This window comes from Podarcis pityusensis (genome assembly GCF_964106645.2).
Source record: "Podarcis pityusensis genome assembly, chromosome: 6".
Classification (NCBI taxonomy): domain Eukaryota; kingdom Metazoa; phylum Chordata; class Lepidosauria; order Squamata; family Lacertidae; genus Podarcis; species Podarcis pityusensis.
This window is the reverse complement of record NC_138030.1, coordinates 13065838-13086875: the sequence shown is the minus strand read 5'-3', so window position 1 is coordinate 13086875 and position 21038 is coordinate 13065838. Positions and strand designations below refer to the sequence as shown.

Sequence of the window (21038 nt, the reverse complement as noted above, 5' to 3'; positions counted from 1 at the left end):
GCTATTCCTGGTTCAGATCAAGAAGCCATTTTCAAGTGCCTCCCACTTTACAGAAGGCGAGGGCGAGATGCAAACAACTTTTAACGTGGCTGCGCACAGCAGCCAACTCCTAGGGGATTTATTTTATTTTTGTAGATATGGACAGATATAGTTTTAGGGGTTTTTTTGTGCTTGTTTTTAAATGATCCCCCACTTATTTTAATCCGGTGTTAGCATTTTCACTTTTATATGTTTTTAAGTAAGGCTGTAGTCCCCCCCCCCCCGCATTTTCTTCTTGGTTAAATCCACTTGTTGTTTAGTGGTGTCCGACTCTCCGTGACCCCAGGGACCAGAGCACGCCAGGCACTCCTGTCTTCCACTGCCACCTGCAGTTTGGTCAAACTCATGCTGGTAGCTTGGAGAACACTGTCCAACCATCTCGTCCTCTGTCATCCCCTTCTCCTTGTGCCCTCCATCTTTCCCAACATCAGGGTCTTTTCCAGGGAGTCTTCTCTTCTCATGAGGTGGCCAAAGTATTGGAGCCTCAGCTTCACGATCTGTCCTTCCAGTGAGCACTCAGAGCTGATTTCCTTCAGAATGGAGAGGTTTGTTCTTCTTGCAGTCCATGGGACTCTCAAGAGTCTCCTCCAGCACCATAATTCAAAAGCATCAATTCTTTGGCGATCAGCCTTCTTTATGGTCCAGCTCTCACTTCCATACATCACTACTGGGAAAACCATACCTTTAACTATACGGACCTTTGTTGGCAAGGTGATGTCTCTGCTTTTTAAGATGCTGTCTAGGTTTGTCATTGCTTTTCTCCCAAGAAGCAGGCAGGTGTCTTTTAATTTCATGACTGCTAGACGCGGGTGGCACTGTGGGTTAAACCACAGAGCCTGGGACTTGCGGATCAGAAGGTTGGCGGTTCAACTCCCCGCAACGGGGTGAGCTCCCGTTGCTCGGTCCCTGCTCCTGCCAACCTAGCAGTTCGAAAGAATGTCAAAGTGCAAGTAGATAAATAGGTACCGCTCCGGCGGGAAGGTAAACGGCGTTTCCGTGCGCTGCTCTGGTTCGCCAGAAGCGGCTTAGTCATGCTGGCCACATGACCCGGAAGCTGTACGCTGGCTCCCTCGCCCAGTAAAGCAAGATGAGTGCCGCAACCCAAGTCGGCCACAACTGGACCTAATGGTCAGGAGTCCTTTTATGTTTAAACCCACCTAGAGGCTGGTTTTTCGGGGGGGGGGGACACACACACCATCAAACGGTGTGCAAAACCTTACGAAACGAAGGAGCGAATACGCAACAAGCGAGCAAACCAACCCATGAGCCACTTTTTTTTATTATTTAGTCCCGGGGTATAAATGAGTCTAAGAATAGTAACCGACGATGGAAAGGAAGCCTATAAACCTGTAAGCCGCCCCGGGGGGAGGGGCGAGGCGAATCACTAAAACCGCGAGAAGAAGCCCGGAAGTCGTCCGTGCGCGTGGCCTCTCTTCCCTTTTCGTGCCTCTGCGGCCTCGTCGCCTGAGGGCCCTTCGAGGGAGGAGGAGGAGGCGGGGAGGCGGACGTGGCCTGTGCTCGAGCGGAGCCCATGGAGGAGCCCGACTACCTGGGAGGCAGCGCGGCCGCCGAGTGGGGGGACGACGGCGGCGACGGAGGGGCGGTGAGAGCGGGGCCGCGGAGGGAGGTCTTTCGGGGAGGGTCTTCTTGTCGTTCTTTATTATTCCCCAACCCCACCCCCCTTTTTCTGAGGCTGTGCACAAGCGGGAAACCTTATTCCCCCCCGCCTCCCCGGGGGATTGATTTATTTTCAGGAAAGCTGTAGGTAGTAAATTCTTTTTTAAAAAAAATACTATTCTTTATTATTAAATATTTGCATATCTATACAAACATTGTATGCTATCTCTTTACATACGAAGAAAAAGAAAATTATGTAGAAAATTTATAAAGGAGTAAAAAAAAAGAAAAATAGGGAAAAATAAAGAAATAACAAAGATACGCAATAAAAAAGCCAAAAGAGGAAAAGAAAAGACAAGACGACATTATTTACACAATGAAAGTGTTCAAAAGCAGCACCAAGAGGGCAACGGGGGAAGTGTTGCTCCTCATTTTATTATCCTTGTTGTTATTGCATGAACACCATTCGGAACTCCCGTCATTCTAGGCGCGTTTTGCGATAGGGGATTTCATTCGGATGAGAAGTTTCTGAGCTCTGGGCACAGTACTGCGCCTTAGATTTCAGATTTAAACCGCAGAGTTGGAAGGAAAAGAGGACCTTTTTCTGCTTCCCCACTTCCGAAGACTCTTAAGAATATTAGGGGAAGGACTACGAGACCATGTGGGAAATGAACATAATATTTTAGCTGCAGTTCATTCATTTTCAGCTTTGTGTTCTTGTCATTAAAAAGGGGCGCCTGGACGTTCTATTGTTGCTCCCATAACCTAGGTTTAAGGTGCCTTTTAGCTCCTAGCTTTCACATCTGAGTTTCTAACACTGACACCGTTGCTTTAAATTTCCAGAGGGTTATGCATCTCCAGATAGGACTGCAAAAGATTCCTGCTAGAGGCCCCGGAGAACTGCTAGCTGCCATAAACTAGGAGTAGCCTACACATGATGCTGTCTGGATGTTTATTTGCCTCCAACTCCCATCATCCCAGACCATTAGCTTTGTTGTCTGGGGTGCACCCCACCCTACGCTGGCTAGACATTGGTAAAACTGATCTAGACGGATCAATAGTCTTCCCCAGTAAAAGACAGCATCCTATGTTCCTGTGCCTGTATGACTGTTAACATTGTAGCCACAGGATAAAGCAGTTTAATATGTGTTGCTGGGATTTTTTGTTTTGGTTTTTTTCTAACCGCATTCCTTAAAGCCGGGGCGGGGGGAGAGCTAACTTTGCCAACATATAACAGAAATCCAGTGTGGTGGGGAAAATAACTATTGTTCTGCACTTTCAAACAGCAAGATGATGAATATGGTGAAGAAGATGACGCTGGTGTCCAGCAGGAATGTTTGCAGAAATTTTCCACCCGAGATTACATCATGGAGCCCTCTATATTTAATACTTTGAAAAGGTAACGGCAGGGTGATTGTGGTGGTGTGGGTGGAAAAGGGAATGGTAGGAGTGGTACCTGGCTCAGCTAAGGGGCAATTTACTTTGAAATTTGATACTCCTTGATTTTTTAGAGTTGGGCTCAAAGTGGTGCCTGCATCTTTTAACAGGTATTTCCAAGCAGGTGGCTCTCCAGAAAATGTGATCCAGCTCTTATCAGATAACTATACTGCTGTAGCTCAGACAGTAAACCTTTTGGCTGAGTGGCTCATTCAAACAGGTATGTTCCCAAAAATTGTTGGGGCTTGTGTGTGTATGTGACTGCTACTTTTTTTGCACAGCACCTTTATAAAATTGCTGATGGTGCATGCAAAAAAGACATGCCTGCTATAGCAAATTTGTCTCATTTTTTGAAGCATGACTAAAGGCCCTTCAGGTTCCAATCTTTCCTACCTATTAGTCACTTTAAAATATTTTGACTACTGCTTTGAGTTATCATTGAGGAGGGAATAGACCTATGATTCAGAATCGGCTGCACTTTAATGGATGAGTTAACTGAGTAGCTAACACTTGGGATGCAAATAGATATGTCATATGAAAGCTTGCCGGCAGAATCAAAGTACTGTAAAATTAACATCTTCTGACTGTAATTGCCACCTGGTTAAGTTTGGTAGAGAGAGGGTGTACTGTATGTGCTCCCTTGTCACGAGGTTTAGTCACAAGAAGCATGAAGGAATTTCTGTTTGACAGACATAGATTCATACACAGGGATCTCTCTCATTGCAGGTGTTGAGCCCATTCAAGTCCAGGAGACAGTGGAAAACCACCTGAAAAGCTTGCTGATTAAGCACTTTGATCCTCGGAAAGCAGATTCAATTTTCACAGAGGAAGGAGAGGTAATTCACATAACTTAATGCTGCCAAGTATGATATCCTTCTCAAAGGCATTTCTGGCTATAGTCAGCTTAAACGAGTACCGTACATTTCCATGTATAAGACTAGTTTTCCCCCTGTAAAAATAATGCTAAAAAGTGGGGGTCGTCTTACACATGGGTAGTGCATTGGGTGGACGTTTGATTGGTTGCTGTCAGCGGCTATGGTGCGTGTTATTTGCTGCTGCGTCAATGGGTGGTGTTGATTGGCCAATGCTGTGGCAGTTGGGTGGGTGATTGGCAGCTTTTGCCGGTGATGGGACAGACGAGAGGTGGCTTTTGCGACACGTGTGGGTAAGTGATTTTCGGCATTCCTCCCTAAAAAAGGCTCGACAGTTCTGGGGAATCCTTCCCCAAAGAAGCTCAACAACTTCGTGCCATCTCCCCCCATTTTCTTATATTTTAGTCCCAAAAAATAGAGGGCATCTTATACATGGGGGCGTCTTATACACGGAAAAGTACAGTATATCCTCTGTAAATCAGTAGATATAGATCACGAGTGAGATAGTGTTTTCGTGCTCATGCTTCCCAGAGGCATATGCATGTTTCGGAGTAAAACATTCTTTTGGGAGCTTAGAAGCATGTAAGTCCTTTAAATTTAAGAGACACCGCATTCTTAAAATCTGAACAACTTAAAGAACCACCTTGAAAAAATGGTAAAACAAAATTTATTATTATCATCAATATTATTATTATTACTTATTAAAGTTGTATACCTCTCTTCATCCATAGATCTCAGGGCGGTTCACAGCATAAAAAATACAAGATAAAAACACAAAATACATAATACAGTGGTACTTTGGGTTACAAACGCTTCGGGTTACAAACTCCGCTAACCCGGAAGTAGTTGCTCCAGGTTGCAAACTTTGCCCCAGGATGAGAATGGAAATCGTGCACCGGTGGTGGCAGCGGGAGGCCCCATTAGTGAAAACACGCCTCAGGTTAAGAATGGTTTCGGGTTAAGAGCGGACCTCCAGAACAAATTAAGTTTATAACCTGAGATACCCCTGTAAAAACAAAACAAAACAATAACACACACCCCACACCCACATTTATGTTGAACCTCTGCAGGTAAGTTCAAAAATGAGCACCAGAGCCTATTCTCCTTTTTGTTTTCTTGCCGTCCACTGAGCCTTGCATTGTCTCACTGTGCTGCAGAACAGGATAATTACATACTTAACTCTACCTAGAGCTGCTTCATCCATTACTTTTTCCAACCTGGGATTTTTGTACTAGCTTACATTTGACTACACACACAAATCTTGTTTTCTGCCATGGGTTCACAGACCTTGGGGGCTGTTCTGTGCAATGCCAGTTAATCTCAGTAAAAAAAACACATGCAAGTTGTCTTTCACACGCCACACACATTTTCTGGCTGCTTTGTAGGTAACTGATAGCAAAGTTGTGGTTGACTAGGCATTCGAGCTCCAAGGTGCAAATGCAACCTTTCCCCCTGGACAGCACTGCTTTTTCTTTAGGAAATTCTAAAGCTGTTTTGCAGCCTCAGTTGATTTTTCTCAGCCTCTAGGACTGCGTCATTCTGATGCTCTGTTGTTGTTTTTTTCTGGCAGACGCCAGCATGGCTTGAGCAAATGATAGCGCACACTACATGGCGGGATCTGTTCTACAAACTGGCCGAAGCTCATCCAGACTGTCTCATGCTGAACTTTACTGTCAAGGTAATTAATAATCTGTTTCAGTCAATTGGAAAACCATGTTATGAGCAAGAGGGGCAGGAAGAGAGTGAAGCAGAGCCATTTGCTGGCTAAACTGTCAGCAAAAATGCACAGCAGACATAAAGTGCTCCTTCATATCAGTGCAGGGTAGTGCTCGTTAGGAACAGTAGGGTGGAAAGTAGGGAGGCCAACAGTAGGTGGAGCCAACTAATTCTACTTTTGCCTCCATCTTCCTCTCTTTTGAGTTCTACAAGGGCATTGCTAAGGAGGAGAAAAAGGCTGACAGGCAGTACCATCCACTAGGGCTGGTTGTAAGGAAGGAGGCAGGCAAGTGAGGGCAAATGAGGTTGGTGGCCCACTTGCCCAAATGGACCAGCCTCCTCTGCTTTAGATGAAAATGGCATGTGGTGTGTGCTGAATATTAAGATACCAGTTAGGGCTTGTTTCCTCTGTAAATCGGAGGTGCTAGCACATTAGCACTCTTTTTCATTTTTATTGGCACATTTTGTGGTCAACAAAGATGGATCCAAGGTTGTCACAGTGAGCTTTCCTGAAGCCGTGCTGCAAGCATTAATAATAATTAATAATAATAATAATTTGTTTATACCCCACCCATCTGGCTTGAAAGAAGCATTCTGTTGCAGTCAGCAAACTAAGGTCCCATCATCACCATACATTTAATGCACTATTTACCACTTTGAAAATCATGCGAGAATCCTGGGAGCTGTAGTTTGTTGCTGGGAATTGTACCTCTGTGAGATCAGCACAGTTAACAACTATAGTTCCCAGGATTCTCTATGACTGTTACACATGTAGAATAGTGCTTAAAATTTATATGGGGTGTGACTTAGGTTGCAGTCCATGCTTGGGTGCAGGAGATAACGACGTGGTGGGCATGAAAGTCTCTCCAGTTTGCAAATATGTCCACAGGCCCCAAAATCATAGAATTGTATAGTTGGAAGAGATCCTGAGAGTCATCTAGTCCAACCCCCTGCAATACAGGAATCTCAAGTAGATCACAGTTTTGTTTCAGCTTCAGCCCAGTGAAAATGTAATGGTATCTGCCGAAATGCATGCATGAGAAGTTCTTCTGAGCGTGAACTTCACTTTGGCCTGCAAGTGCTGCAGTTGACTCAGCTGTTGATGCTTTTGTTACAGCTTATCTCTGACGCTGGGTACCAAGGGGAGATAACCAGCGTTTCAACAGCATGCCAGCAGTTGGAAGTTTTTTCTCGAGTACTGCGTACTTCTCTGGCTACTATCCTAGATGGTGGGGAAGAAAACCTGGAGAAGAATCTACCTGAGTTTGCTGTAAGTCTCTTTCCTACTCTAATTCTTGTTTTTTATGATGCATCTGATGTCCCGAAGCTCCCTGATTTGAGGAGGATGTGAGGAGCCGTCCATAAATTGTACTGAGACAAGTGACACCTTTTGGGCCCTTTCCCAATATGCCAAAGCTGCACGGCCAGACTCCCATTTCCCTGCTGACTACAGAAAATGAGTTCTGTACTCCAGAATATTTTGATGTCCTCCTAAATTCTCTGCTATTGTGCTTGCAATTTTGCTACACTAAAATTGGAATGATACAGAGAAGATTCTCTCCTATTCCCATCTCAGCTAAGCATGCCAGACCACTTTTTTTGTTGCCTCTGCTTCCATAAATCGGAAGATACTGTTATTACTACCTTTTGAAAGGGCTGGTCGTTCCTAGAGCAGTTGCTCATCTGTGTCTCGGTGTATTTGCAGAAAATGGTGTGCCATGGTGAACACACGTATCTCTTTGCCCAAGCGATAATGTCCATATTATCTCAAGAAGAGCAAGGTGGCTCTGCTGTACGCAGGATTGCTCAAGAGGTTCAGCGGTTTGCTCACGAGAAGTAAGATCTTACTGCATTTAAAGCTCTTTTTCTGAATTTATCTGTGGCTCTGCTTGCCCTGTGCTCTCCCAGTTTAGATGTAAGCTTGGCGAAAAAGGAAACCTGATCCAACCCACTTGTGCAGTTCATTTTAGGAAGTTAGTTGAAACTAAAGTATGGCGTGCGAACATAGAGCTGGCAGAATACCTGGCATACAGGTTTTCGTGGTTTTTCCCAGAGCAACCCTTCTGCCTTAGGTGCATCATTGGGAGTACACAAAGCCTTCTGACTCCTGGGAATAGGAGGACTTACAGCTGTGTTTCATGCACAAATCAGCAGGTATTTCCGAACTGAAAGACTCCACAGTGTCCTGCAGCAGTGTCTTAAGATAGGCAAAGGAGGACCTTTCCGTTCGTGTTTGAATTATGAGGGCATAAAGGAAGGCATTGTTAATAACTGATGCACAGCTGCACAACTCCCTACTCCTATAGAGGGGTCATTGCTGCCCGAACATCTTTCAGACATTTTGTAAGATTGTTTAGCTTGTGTTTTCAATTAGTTTCTGGGGTTAAGCAGATCTGGGGCTTAGGAAAAGGCAGGATAGGGAAACAAGTGTGTGAACTATGTATTAATAATTGAAACAATCATCAAAGTACAGTGGTACCTCGTTTTATGAACTTAATGTTAGTATCATCAGCCCACAGGCAGAGGTACCTGGCCTCCCCCGAGGCAATTGAGCGAGATACTGTTGTTTACCGTCCGTCTGCGATCCCGGCAGGCTAGGTAAACAAACCCGGCGATCCTCCTCAAACGTGAGCAGGACACACCTTCTGCTTCTCTCTGCTTCTCTCCCTCCCTGCATTCTCCCCAGGGAGGGGAAATGAGACAGACAGGAGTCCTTTCTACATGTTTTATTCCTGTCATTCAACAGTACATAGAAATGTGACTGTTCCCTTCAGACTCCATCAGAAGAGTCTCACACTCCTCCCCTGTACTTCCAGTACAGGTCAGATGACACACTGAGCTAACATCCGGTGCTCAGTACAGAGAATAGGCTCCACCTTTTCTCCAACAGTACATCTGCACTGTTTTGCATTCCAGCCATCTGGAGCTGGCTTTTGCCTTGGTGCTTTTTCCTGACACTTAATCCATTCCGGAAGTCCATTCTTAAACCAAAGCCATTCTTAAACCGAGGCATGCTTTCCCTAATGAGGCTTCATGCCCTTCCACCATTCGGCTTCCGTTCATAGACCCGAGGTAAAGTTCACTAACTGGAACACTACTTCTGGTTTTGCGGAGTTCTTATACTGAATAGTTCGTAAACAGGACTGTTATTAAACCAAGGTACCACTGTATAAGTAAATTTAATAATGCAATGCAGCAATGGGCTAGATGATAAGTAATTTATTTGATGATAAGCGCTTCTGGGCCCAAAGCCAATCTGAAGGATGCTGCTCTGCGTATCTTGATCATGGGGTTCTTTTGGGTCATTTTTAACCTGCTCAGCACCCTTGGAAGTTGTTTAATATTGTCTGCTCCTGTTGGCAATCTAGCACCTCTTAGTCTACAGATCACCTAAAATTATCTCTTGTTTTGACCTTCTCAAGAGGCCACGATGCTAGTCAGATCACTTTAGCTCTGGGAACGGCTGCCTCGTACCCTCGAGCCTGCCAAGCACTTGGTGCCATGTTATCGAAAGGAGCGTTGAACCCAGCAGACATCACAGTCTTGCACAAAATGTTTTCGAGCATGGATCCTCCTCCGGTAGAGCTGGTAAGTATCAGTAGCTTCTTTTGAAGAAGCTTTTTTTTCCTGCTACGCTTTCAATGGTATCAAGGACTGTGCAAAGCATGTAAAGCACCTCATTGCTCCCACTCCTTCACTGCACAGTTATAGCCTCTTCTTGTGAATTAACGTGCTTTTAAGTATCTCATAAGGCACCTTTGCATCTTGGCTTACCTCCTTTCTCTCTAACCTTTGCTGTTTTTCACCTGAGTTGCTAACAGTTGCACAGACACTATGAATGTAAGGAAAAGAGAAATATCCCTTAGTACCTCTAATAACACAATGCCTAATAATAATTGCTAGTATATTTAGAAAGTTATTCAAAGTCCACAATGCTTCACATACACTGTCTCATTGCATCCCCTTCTACAGCCATATTAAGGTAGGACATATACTAGTCGAGAGGCTGAGAGGCAGTGGCTTGCATAAGATTACCTTCAGAGTTGTGACTGAGACAAGGGATTCATGACTTTCAGTTGTAAACTGCTCTATGAACTTTCCCCGACTCCAAAAAGATGTTATGTTTACCTTCCTCATCCTTGGTGCTGTAACACAGCTTGCCTTGGATAACGAGGACAAAAATAAAAACAAGTGTGTTTGCAGTCTATTTATTATCTAGGCCAAGGATAGGGAAATTTGTGGCCCTCTAGTTGGTGCTGAAATACAACTCCCATGATCCCAGTCCGTTGGCCGTCTGGGCTGTGACTGATGGGAGCGCGAGTCCAACAACATCTTGGAGGACCACAAGTCCCCCCCCCCCCGCTCTAGGCCATCCTGTTGACCAGGCTTTTCAGTGGTTTGGGGGTTCGATGTGATTTGGGTAAAATCAACTCTCTTGGTATTTTTAATTGAAATGGCATTTTGATTACGGCATTAGGACTCTTACTAAACCTTGTCTACAAAATCCACTTTACTAGAAACATGATCATGATACAGATTCTGCATTTGGTGACTCTTAAAATCGTGGTTTTGCATGAACCGCCTCTTGTCATGTTTTTTTATTGTTTATCAATTTATCACAACCATATTGCATTTATATGCTATTTTTCTCCAGGGAGCTCACAGGTGGCCCACATGCTTATCCCCTTTCCTCATTTAATCCCCACAACAACCCTGTGAGGTAGGTTAAGCTGAGGGGCAGTGGCTGGGCCAAGGTCACCCTGTGAGATTCATGGCTGAGTAGGGATTTGAATCCTGGTGTCCCAGGTCCTAGTCCGAAACTCTTAACCATTACACCACTCTGGCTCATATAGACGTCCTGTATTACTGTTTCTCAGATCAGAGTTCCTGCTTTCCTGGATCTCTTCATGCTATCGCTGTTTAAGCCAGGTGCCAAGATCAATCAGGACCATAAACACAAATATATTCATATTTTGGCATATGCAGCTAGCGTTGTGGAAACATGGAAAAAGGTAAGCTCAGTTGAGTGCTGTTCTATTGCTTTAGGAGTAAACTGGTGCATTAAAGCAGGAAAAGGATGTGCTTGTGTTATGTTTCATCGTAATTTAGAATAAAGCTGTAAGCTTGACTCCTGTCTTGCCAGAAGTGATAACTTATAACCAGCTTAAAAACAACAACAACAACAACTTGAGTTTCTTTTACAGAGCATCTTAAAAAATGCTCAAAGTGTTTTTTGTACAGTACCTCAGTATACAACAAGCCTGCCAGGTGAGTTTCTATTGGCATCCTTATATTACAGGTTTGGGGTAGGGGGACTGAGGATAAAAGACAGTAGCCAGCTGATAGCTTGAGCCATCTCAGTTTTATGCTATCAAATGAACCTGTTGACCCAGCAGCTATTGCATGCCTTCATGGCTCCTTCCCTTAGGATATAAATGGGTCATCTTCCACTTTGATCAATAAATTGTCCTTGCATAGCTTCATGGCATCAGATTGGAAATTCTTCTGCACGTTACTTAATGATATTATCTTGTTTGGAAAGTGAAAGGCATGCAGAGAGCTCAAAAACATTGACTCTTCAGGAAGGCTGATGAAAATGCAATCTGTACCGTGGGCCACTCATGACTCTTCTTGTCTCCCATACCACATTTTATCACACTTTTAGAACAAGAGAGTGAGCATAAATAAAGATGAACTCAAGTCCACCACAAAAGCGATTGAAACTGTTCACAATCTTTGTTGCAATGAAAATAAAGGCGCCTCCGAACTCGTAGCAGAACTGAGTACCCTCTACCAGTGCATCAGGTAAATCTTGGAAGAAGATTTTGACTAATTTGCTTGAGAGTAAAGCTGGCATTAACGTGGAAACACTTCAGTTTTGTGCTTTTCCTTGGTACAGATATTTATATGCCATATATTGTTTATATGCCGGCTAATAACATTTCTGGACAGCTTACAATAATAAATACTGAAATACAAATGAAACACATATGTTCACTGCAGCTGTTGATAACCTTAGGATGAAGGTTATTTCCATGGGCTGCTAACTGTTTGGACCTTGATCCTTGCCTGTTGTTTCTTTGTTTATTATTAAGTGGAATCCAACAGAGCAGTGAGTCTCTTGTTCTGTGAGTGAATTTCTCTTTGTACAACAGAACATTCTTCCCTGCTCTGCCCCTCCACCCTGTGTAACATAAACCCAAAGTTTGTTCTAGGAGTTCCCCCAACCCTTTGGAACAAATTTAGAGAAGGTGTGGGGCAAAGTCCTGTTGTGCAAGTGGAGATTCTTGCCCTGTTTGAATGCAAGAGTTGAATACCACCTATTAGTATTAATAATATCATTATCATTTTATTATTGTATTAGTTCATAATATACCGCTCAGTGCTGAGCTAGGCTTCTGTGTCATGGGGAGAGACTTTCAGTACCCTTGTTTAAAGCAAATCAGTTTCCTTAAAAGGTTAGGATCTGTTTTTCCAACATTAATCCACAGAAGAAACAACAAGCACCCCTTCCTGTGTGGAGGTCAGTATTGTTCTGCAGCTCAGGCATTTTCCAGATTGGGCCCACAGCTCAGGGTCACATGAGGCAATGTCAGACTGGAAAGACTGCAACAGCAAAAGAGAAATGGTGTTGTCCTAGCGGACATTCAGATCTGGAAGCTTCCAATGGACAACAGGTTGAAGCATTCAGCTGTAGCATGTTCGGGACAGATGGGCCTCTGCAAGATGAATTTTCTTTTTGAAACCAATCAGTATTAATTGATGTTTTCTTGTTTTACTGAGTTTACTCTCTCATGTTGCATACCACCTTGAATTTTTTAAAATAGGAGTGCATACTGTAAATACATAAATCATTAAATAATATTTAGCACGGCTTCCCTATATCTTTTAGGTTTCCAGTAGTAGCAATGGGGGTTCTGAAATGGGTCGACTGGACAGTGTCAGAGCCCCGCTATTTCCAGCTTCAGACTGATCATACTCCAGTGCACTTGGCGCTGTTGGATGAGGTAAGGTCAGGGCTGTATGTGTGTCTGTGTGCATGCACACTACATTTAATTCGACATGACAAATAATGTGTTTTGTGTGATTTACTTCTGCTGGTCCTGGGGGGAAGGGGCAAAGTGTTTTGCAGGGCGTTGAAGCTCCAGCTCTTAACCACTGGAAATCGCACTCACATCCCCTCTGATTGTTGCAAGTTCATCAGGCTTTGCATGCGTATGTATTCAAGTGCCCCATTTTTCCAACCATGAGGATAGAAGCTTCAGTTTGTTCTTAAGTGAAAGCTGGTATTTAGGGGATGCTGAGCATTTGATCCAGTATCAAATTCTTCACTTGCCCAGAATTGTGGGATAACTGCATAGCCCTGGCTAAGATTGTCAGAAGTGGCAAAGTTAAAAGCTCTGTGTGGCGGTTAAGGCCCATGCATTTATTTTAATTTATTTATCGTGGTATTTCTAGACCACCATATCATAAAATACCAGGCTGGTGATAAAATAATAACAGATAGAAAACAATAGACATAATCATTAAAGTGATTGGCTAATAATAATACAGTTGTACCTTGGAAGTCGAACGGAATCCGTTCCAGAAGTCCGTTTGACTTCCAAAACGTTCGAAAACCAAAGTGCGGCTTCTGATTGGCTGCAGGAAGGTCCTGCAGCCAATCGGAAGCTGCTGAAGCCCCGTCAGACATTTGGCTTCCAAAAATAGTTCGGAAACCGGAACAGTCACTTCCGGGTTTGCGATGTTCAGGAGCCAAAACGTTTGGGAACTAAGCTGTTCAACTTCCAAGGTACGACTGTAGTACTGTAGCAGAAAGATCAGCTGCAAAGCCCTGTCAGCAGAAAAGAGGCATCCTTTTCAGCAAACAGTTCACATCCTTTTCCATCCCCTGCGCCCAGATTTTTTCTACCCCTTGTCCATGAGCAATCGTGGAAGCATGTACTGTATTTTAGAAACAGCTTAGAAATGTGGCTTGCATTTACCCCTTCAGTCAGCCACTAGCTGGTAACGGTTCTGAACTGACTACTGTCTTGTCTGCACCTGCAGCAATTTGAGGTGTTAGGATGGATAGCATATCAGACTACGACAGGTAGGATCACATTTTTTAACATTGCCGTTTAAACAAAAATAAAAAACCCCAGTGTGTTTTTAAAAAATCTGGCCTAGACTCTTCCTCTCTCATCCTAGTTTAGTCCTTTGTGTGTGGGGGAGTTTTGAAAGTGAGGTGCCCTGTGTTCAGGCTGAAGTGGCAGAGCCTATTAGGCCACCTCTTTCTGCTGTGTGTATGCGGACCCAGACTCTGTGTTTAAGAATTCCAAGTTGGGTATTTGCTAGAAGGTGAAATTTTTTGCAGGTGATCCATCTGGGTTGGTGAAGCTTGGAACTCTGGAATGAGGGGCTGTGATGTACGTTAATATGTTTTCTTATAATAATAGAATTGTAGAGATGGAAGGAACCCTGAGGATCATCGAGTCCAACCCCACAACCATGCAGGAATATGCAGCTGTCCCATCCGGGGGTCAAACCTGCAACCTTGCCGTTATCAGCACCACGCTCTAACCAACTGAGCTATCCAGAATGTGTTTTAAGAATGTGTGTCTTAATAGGAGTCTAGAGGACCTTACATGTTTGCCTTCTGGTTTGCAGATCAGTACATGCCATCAACTCCTTCATCCTCTGGTCCTGCAGCTTCTGGTCAAACTCTTTGAGACGGAGCACTCTCAGCTCGATGTTATGGAACAGGTGATGGAAATTCAGGGGTTTAGATTTTGCTCAGGCCTTTTTTCTCCTCACTTCTGTGCCTACAGAACTGAAGCAGGTTGCCCAAGCAATCCTGGGAGCTGTTGTTTTGTGAAGTTGCTGGTGGGGGCGTGTTCAGGGGCTGCAAATCTTTATGCCACTTTTGTAGCATAGGCAACACTGTCCTGTTGGCCCCTGATCTTGGGGATTCTTCTCTTCTGCAGAATTTAGCAGGCGTCTGCAGGAAAGAGAGTGAAGGATTTTTGTGGGAAATAACTGTGCCTTGTAGTTGCTGGGCAGAATTCTGCTTTTATTTAAGAGACACTGAACAAATCAGAGTATGGGAGAATCCTGCAGTATTCCCCTTCCAAATGATCTGTTGCCAAATCCTATTCCAGTCATCTCTGATCAGACAATACTGCCTAGGGCTGAGGGAAGTTTGAGTTCAGCAGTAGCTGGAGACTGCTTTCCCCATCCTTGTACTAAGAAATGAAAGTTACATCTCCATATTCTCATTGATGGAGGATATAATCTTCTTGTGGGGCCAAGAAAAGAGAGAGTTTGTTCTTCTACATTCTCCTGTACGTGGGTTCAGCTGGCAAGAACTAGGCAGATGCATCATGAGTAAGGGCTTTTCAGTACCTCCCATCTCGGCTGATATCCTTGCCAATTGTCTGTTGTGCCAAAAATCAAGAGTTGCGTAACTTCTTCACCCAAGGCTATAAAAGTTTACATAACTTTGTTGGCATAATAGATTTAGGCCTTGAGCTGGCACTGACTGGCAAGTCAGTGGGCAGGCAAAAAGTAGTATTTCACAAAACGCTTATTTGTGGAATTTGCCCTTGCAGTTTAGTGGTGATCCTGGGTTTCAGAAAGGGGAACAGATACAGGGAAGATAGATCGAGCAAACTGCCATTAGTTACGAGAGCTGAATGTAACCTCAGTGTTCAGCGGGACGCTGCCTCAGAGAACCAGATGTTTGGAACATAGGAAGTGATTTGTTGCCGCTTGCAAACTCTCCAGAGACATCTGAAAAAGCAGCTCATGGCAGAAGGAGCAGCGAAGGCAGAACTCTCAGAAATGACAAGCTGGTAGGACAAAGTGGGGCATTGCTGAGGGCAGTCAGCAATCCTTTCCTTCTCCAGAGCAAGATCAAGAGGGCTGGATGTGGGGGTTCCATTCCAGGCATAGGCTGCCAAAGGAAGCTTCCCTACATCCTCATTCAGAGGCTACTCTGTGTGAATCAGACCCACGAGCAAGAGCAGCCCTTCTTCTCATTCAGCAAGGCAGGTCTTGTCTTCTTTAAATGGTTAATGCCTATGGTTAATGCAGTTTGGAATCTTTGCTAGAGAATGAACACATCCCTCAGTTACGTTGTCTTAAGAGTTTACTTAGGCTGAGTTTCAAAGATAAACGTCCTGCCTTGTTTGTCCTTTCAGCTGGAACTTAAAAAAACCCTTCTGGACAGGATGGTTCACTTGCTCAGTCGAGGATACGTCCTTCCAGTGGTTGGCTACATACGGAAGTGTCTCGAGAAGCTAGACACGGACATTTCCCTGATCAGATACTTTGTGACGGAGGTCAGTGACTATGTGGAACCTGCAAAGCTGTGTTTATGCAGATTACTTTGCACTTGCTCATTAAAATGGGAATCTTAAGACTATGTTGTGGCCTTTTGGCTATTTTATTTGCAACACGGGTATCCCTTTGTCCTTAATAAGCCTTTCAACCAAGTAAAAACAAAAGATCCAAGCCTATAGTCAAGTCATCCACTAAAAGGCCAGAAAAGCACCTAAATGATAATGTAGCCAAACTTATATTTCTGAGAAGGGAATATAGCCAGAGTGCCATCACAGAAAAGGCTGTTGGTGGTCACCACCCAAGTAACCTCTGAAGGCAAGGCACTTGGAGCAAGGCTTCGAATATCACATGGCTCTCAGGACAGTTTTGTTCTGATATTGTAGATGGGACAAATAGAACTTAAACATACAGAAATGATTTGGAATCTTTTGATTGCTGCTAGACTTATGGGCTTACGTCCAGTATAACACGAAGCAACTGTCCTATCAGTTCAAAGATTTACACTTGTACAATGGAACATTCTTCTGAGAGCCAGTGTGGTGTAGTGGTTAAGAGTAGTAGTCTCGTAATCTGGGGAGCCGGGTTCGCGTCTCCGCTCCTCCACATGCAGCTGCTGGGTGACCTTGGGCCAGTCACACTTCTTTGAAGTCTCTCAGCCCCACTCACCTCACAGAGTGTTTGTTGTGGGGGAGGAGGGGAAAGGAGAATGTTAGCCGCCTTGAGACTCCTGAAGGGGAGTGAAAGGCGGGATATCAAATCCAAACTCTTCTTCTTCTTCTCCTCCCTCACCTGCCCACTAAATCTGTTCTGGGTTTTCCACCAACCCTGGGGGGGGGCCCTGTTTTTTGTTTTTGATGTGGGGGGAGATTGGAGGTTCTGTTGCACAAGGGTAAATCCTTGTGCTGATGGGACAGTTACTTCATGCTGTGTTGGATAGAAGGCACGGTTGCCAGAAACTGAAGGAATAATGCTGTCCTCGTTTTGCTTATCTCTACCTTTCCTGAAACATCAACGGCTATATTGTATGCTGTGGATGGGATCCAACTAGCACATCCTGCCCATGCAAGCAGACATCATTGCACTATCTGCCTCCCCACCCTCCCCCGGCAGACGCCCTGCACCCTACCCAAAATCTTCCATGGGAGGTTGGGGGAACCCCAGAACAGATTGGCAGAGAGGGGGAGAAGTCCTGTTGCAACAATGAGACATTAGTCAGCACTACGCTGCATGCAACTCTGTGTCTGTAGGTGGATGTTCTCTGTGTTCAGAATTGCAGAAGCATGTTTATAAGTTTCCAAGTTAAATGACAAGCTACTCTCTGAGATCGGGAGACAGTGTATCAACCACTATGTCTATTTCTAAATGTTAAAACAGTGTAAGCCACAACCTTCTGCTATCTCGGTTATCTCCCCAGGTGCTGGATGTCATTGCTCCTCCGTATACCTCTGACTTTGTGCAGCTTTTTCTTCCGATCCTGGAGAACGACAGCATTGCAGGAACAATTAAGACCGAAGGCGAGCATGACCCCGTCACGGAGTTCATAGGTAAATTGTTTCCCATGCTTTTGAGTTTCCATTCAGTTTATTCAGCCCTCACCAGAGCTAACAAGTTGATTTAGCTGAGGATTTCTGAACAAAGCTTCTCATGAGTGTTGCAGTGATCTACCTTTCCAGGGCCTTGGCCTGCTCACCAGTGTAGAACAAATGTCACTGGCCAGCAGAAATTTAAGCATCTGTAGCCTGCTGTAATGCAAACCATAGATGGGCTAGCAATCAACATTGAGGAACTTGAGCACCGAAGTGCCTCATGGCATCCTAAAGCCCAGGTAATGTTTTGTGGCTTAAGTTTTGGTAACACATGAGGATCTCCTGCTTTATCAGTGTATTGAGTGGATAGCAGAGATGCTGAGTGGTCATGCATGGGGACTGAAGGGCTGTTTTGCAAGGAGAGATTGGCGTATAAATGAATGAACCAGTATCTGTTTTCTGTGTGAATTGATAAAAAAAATGAGCCATGCAGGTCATCATGTCTTGTTTCCTCTGTTTTCTTTAAAGCTCACTGTAAATCGAACTTCATCATGGTCAACTGAACCAGCAGAGACACCCAGTTACAGTTGCTGTGGATGAACTGCAGAGCGACCTAATGCAAATTGCATCAAAGAACTGGGAGAAAGAGCAGTTTGTTGGTTGCTGTTTTAGGTGGACCAGGAGTTTCACACTGCTGGGATTCCAAAATGTTGAAACTAGGACAGAGTTTAGCTGAAATTAATTGGTTTCCCAGCCCCCAAACCTTGGAGCATCAGGAAGGACAGAGCACAGTTGCTTACGACTCCAAGTATAGGACCTGTGCTGTTTGTGTAGCAGAATTGAATGTATGTCAGGGGAAAGCTAGCACTAGTGCTCCTAGCCTTAGTTCCCTGGGGGGGAATGCATTCTTCCAGTGTGTGGTTGATGTCTTGCAGCATATAGGGCTAAATCTTGTGTTAATAATTTCCAACAGGGAATGATTCCTTCCCACACCCTTATGCACAAGCGATAGTTGTGCCTAGAAGGGTAGCGTGTAAATACCTCTCACACACAGTTTGATCCCTGACAATCAGGTAAACAAGGGGTGGGGAACCTGCTGACTGCCAGAGGATGCTGGACTAAAAACCCCATCATCTGTTACCATTGGCCTTGCTGGCTGGGGCTGATGGGAGTTGGAGTCCAGATCTGAAGGGCCACAGGTTCCCCACCCCTGCTGTAAACATCTGCATGGGATGATTGACAAAATTACTTGTCTCCCCCAAGTTATAAATATCTTTGTGTGCGTCTTGTACTGAAAGTCATGGTAGTGTTCAGCCACTTAATGGCAGGCACTTATGAATGAACCATTAGCTGTTAGTTGCCAGGTAGCTGCAGTATTGCTGGTTCCTACTGCATTCCAGAAACCACTTATGAAGCCCTTTCTTCATATATAACTGATACACAATCTTGGCAGAGCTTACTTGTGTGTCACAGTGTTTACATACTACTGCCAGACCCTGGTGAAGAATCACTGGCCTTATTGGAGGGGAAATCTCAACCTTAACCGCTACGTTTCATTACTGTGTAAAAATAGGTCTTGTTAAAGTTATCTGAGTGCATCAAAATCAAAACAGCACTATTTTTTCTTGTACCTGTAAGAGGGAAAGCGACACAAAGTAGGTTAAGTTATATTTTTTATTAAATTCATTTTTTATTAAATAATGTGTGAGTTTCTTTAAAGATATTACGGTCACAGACATGGTAGATGCCTTGGCAAAATGTATTATCTTTCTAAAGCTTTGTGGGTTTTGCTTGTTGGTTTTAAATGGTATTGTACTGATATGTTGCATATAAATCAATTTCATTCACACTTCTGTGCACTGCCCTGGAATCTTTTGATGAAGGGTGGTTAAGGAATATTTTAAATATAAATAAATACTGTGCAAAATGTAATCATGGAAACTTAGCTACTGAACTAGACAATCTCCCTCACAGGTTGTGTGCTACAATCCAGAAGGGATCTGAATACCCAAAGCTCAAGGCTGTTTAGCTTATGAGCCACCAAACTCAGCCCGCATTAGCTGCGAATTCTAGCTTACAAGGCACTTGGCAACCCTTGTTAGTGCCAATCCCAATATGGAGCAAAAACAGGCTGTGATTGGCTGGTGGCGTTGCTGAGCTTGGTCATAGGTTGACAAAATCACACAGCCTGCCTTCCCCTGATGCCCTGGGGAGCTTGTGCAGAAATAGCTTGCAGCCGCTGTTTTACCCTTACTTGAAACGGTGGGTGCCAGAAGCCATGGGGAACAGAATGGGGTGGAGGCAATGCTCAGCTGTAATCTCACAAGGAGTGCTGGCCTCCTGCTGCTGCTAGTTTTAGCACAACCCTCCATAGTCAACTAGTGGATTCTGATCTGATCTGCAGCTTATGAGAAAGAGAATGGAGGCTGCAGAAGGCAAGATAAGAAGCTGTGACCCTGCACTAAGCAGCCTTAAAAGCCGCACCCAGCTCCAGGGGAGAGGAGATAGGTTAGTGTGGGGTAATAACAAGAATGCCATGTGTTCAAAATATGAGCTGATACTGCTAGAGGAAGCTGCTCCTTAATGCTTACCAGCCAGTTCAGCAGCTTGTAGATGGATGAGTTCAAATCCTGAGCTCGTCCAGGGATGGGGGACCATAATTTCCATCAGCCTGAATGATCTGGGATTATTGGGGGGGGGGGCATGCGGACCCAACAACCTACTGGAAGATAACAGGTTGCCCACTTTTGGGCAAGACTGAAAGGAGGACCATCAATAGCTTGTCACGTAACAGCTGGTTCTGTAATACCATCATTGTTACTGAACAGCTCTTTAAGACTTTCAGCAAGAAAGCTTAGCCCTATAGAAAGCAAGGAAGCACTCAGGTTCCCAAGCTTTTCTGATTCAAATCATCTTATCCTCTTCACTATGCCTGTACAGTGATAAATTTACGACCTGCATAATTTCATACGGAATTTAATTTCAAGTTATTTAAGAGCTCTGCTCCCCAGTATTAACATTTTTTCAAAAACAAAAAAGTCTCTCCCTACCCAAAAAGCTATAAAACAATTACAATAAAAATTAACTAATTTCCATATGCAAAAGTAATAAAAGCTGTTTGCTTTGCTTCTCTCAGTGCAATCAGTGCATGTCATTCTTTGGGTCATTTCATAAACAACATTGAATTCTTTTAAGAGAAAGGTTTAGTTCAAGAAAGAATAAAGGTTCACCATTCTGTGATTAATGGACACTGCAGAGTATTAACTCATCCCTTTGCGAAGCAGTGGGCCTTGCCTTCTGAACATGTGTTTCCAGATCCTCCTCCAGCAGAGTTAAGGAAGAATTGGGTCTCCGTAAGCACATTGTTCTTCAATGCCAAGGTTGTAGGATGCTCCTTTCCCCCCTTTATATGCACTTGTTACGATTCTAAGCCAGCCCTTCTCGCCCTGGAAAGAGATAAATTTGCATCAGTACACAGGTGTATCAGGACAACTTCATGTTCAGCCAA

General features: G+C 44.2%; 2 protein-coding genes across 2 annotated transcripts in view; one reads left to right on the top strand and one right to left on the bottom strand.

Annotated features, from left to right (window-relative positions):
• The first annotated feature begins 1484 nt into the window (after positions 1 to 1484).
• NELFCD (negative elongation factor complex member C/D) lies at positions 1485 to 19231 on the top strand. Its single transcript, XM_081011232.1, has 15 exons — positions 1485 to 1642; positions 2943 to 3055; positions 3204 to 3313; positions 3820 to 3929; positions 5536 to 5643; positions 6799 to 6951; positions 7387 to 7517; positions 9104 to 9269; positions 10559 to 10693; positions 11347 to 11486; positions 12574 to 12688; positions 14331 to 14426; positions 15863 to 16003; positions 17419 to 17548; positions 18059 to 19231. The coding sequence occupies exons 1-15, from the start codon at positions 1571 to 1573 to the stop codon at positions 18091 to 18093; spliced, it is 1755 nt and encodes a 584-aa protein (XP_080867358.1). The 5' UTR covers positions 1485 to 1570; the 3' UTR covers positions 18094 to 19231.
• LOC308480155 (cathepsin Z-like) overlaps positions 19191 to 21038 on the bottom strand; it is a 17285-nt gene continuing 15437 nt past the window's right edge. The window contains 1 exon segment of the mRNA XM_081011554.1: positions 19191 to 20976. Coding sequence (XP_080867680.1) covers positions 20863 to 20976 — 114 coding nt within the window. The 3' untranslated portion in view covers positions 19191 to 20862.

Bases quoted from the DNA above. Each gene is read 5' to 3' on its own strand.
- NELFCD (XM_081011232.1), top strand. From the start codon at position 1,571: ATGGAGGAGCCCGACTACCTGGGAGGCAGCGCGGCCGCCGAGTGGGGG. The intron at 12,689-14,330 runs GTAAGGTCAGGG...TCTGGTTTGCAG, and splicing joins ACTTGGCGCTGTTGGATGAG to ATCAGTACATGCCATCAACT. The intron at 16,004-17,418 runs GTCAGTGACTAT...TTATCTCCCCAG, and splicing joins TCAGATACTTTGTGACGGAG to GTGCTGGATGTCATTGCTCC.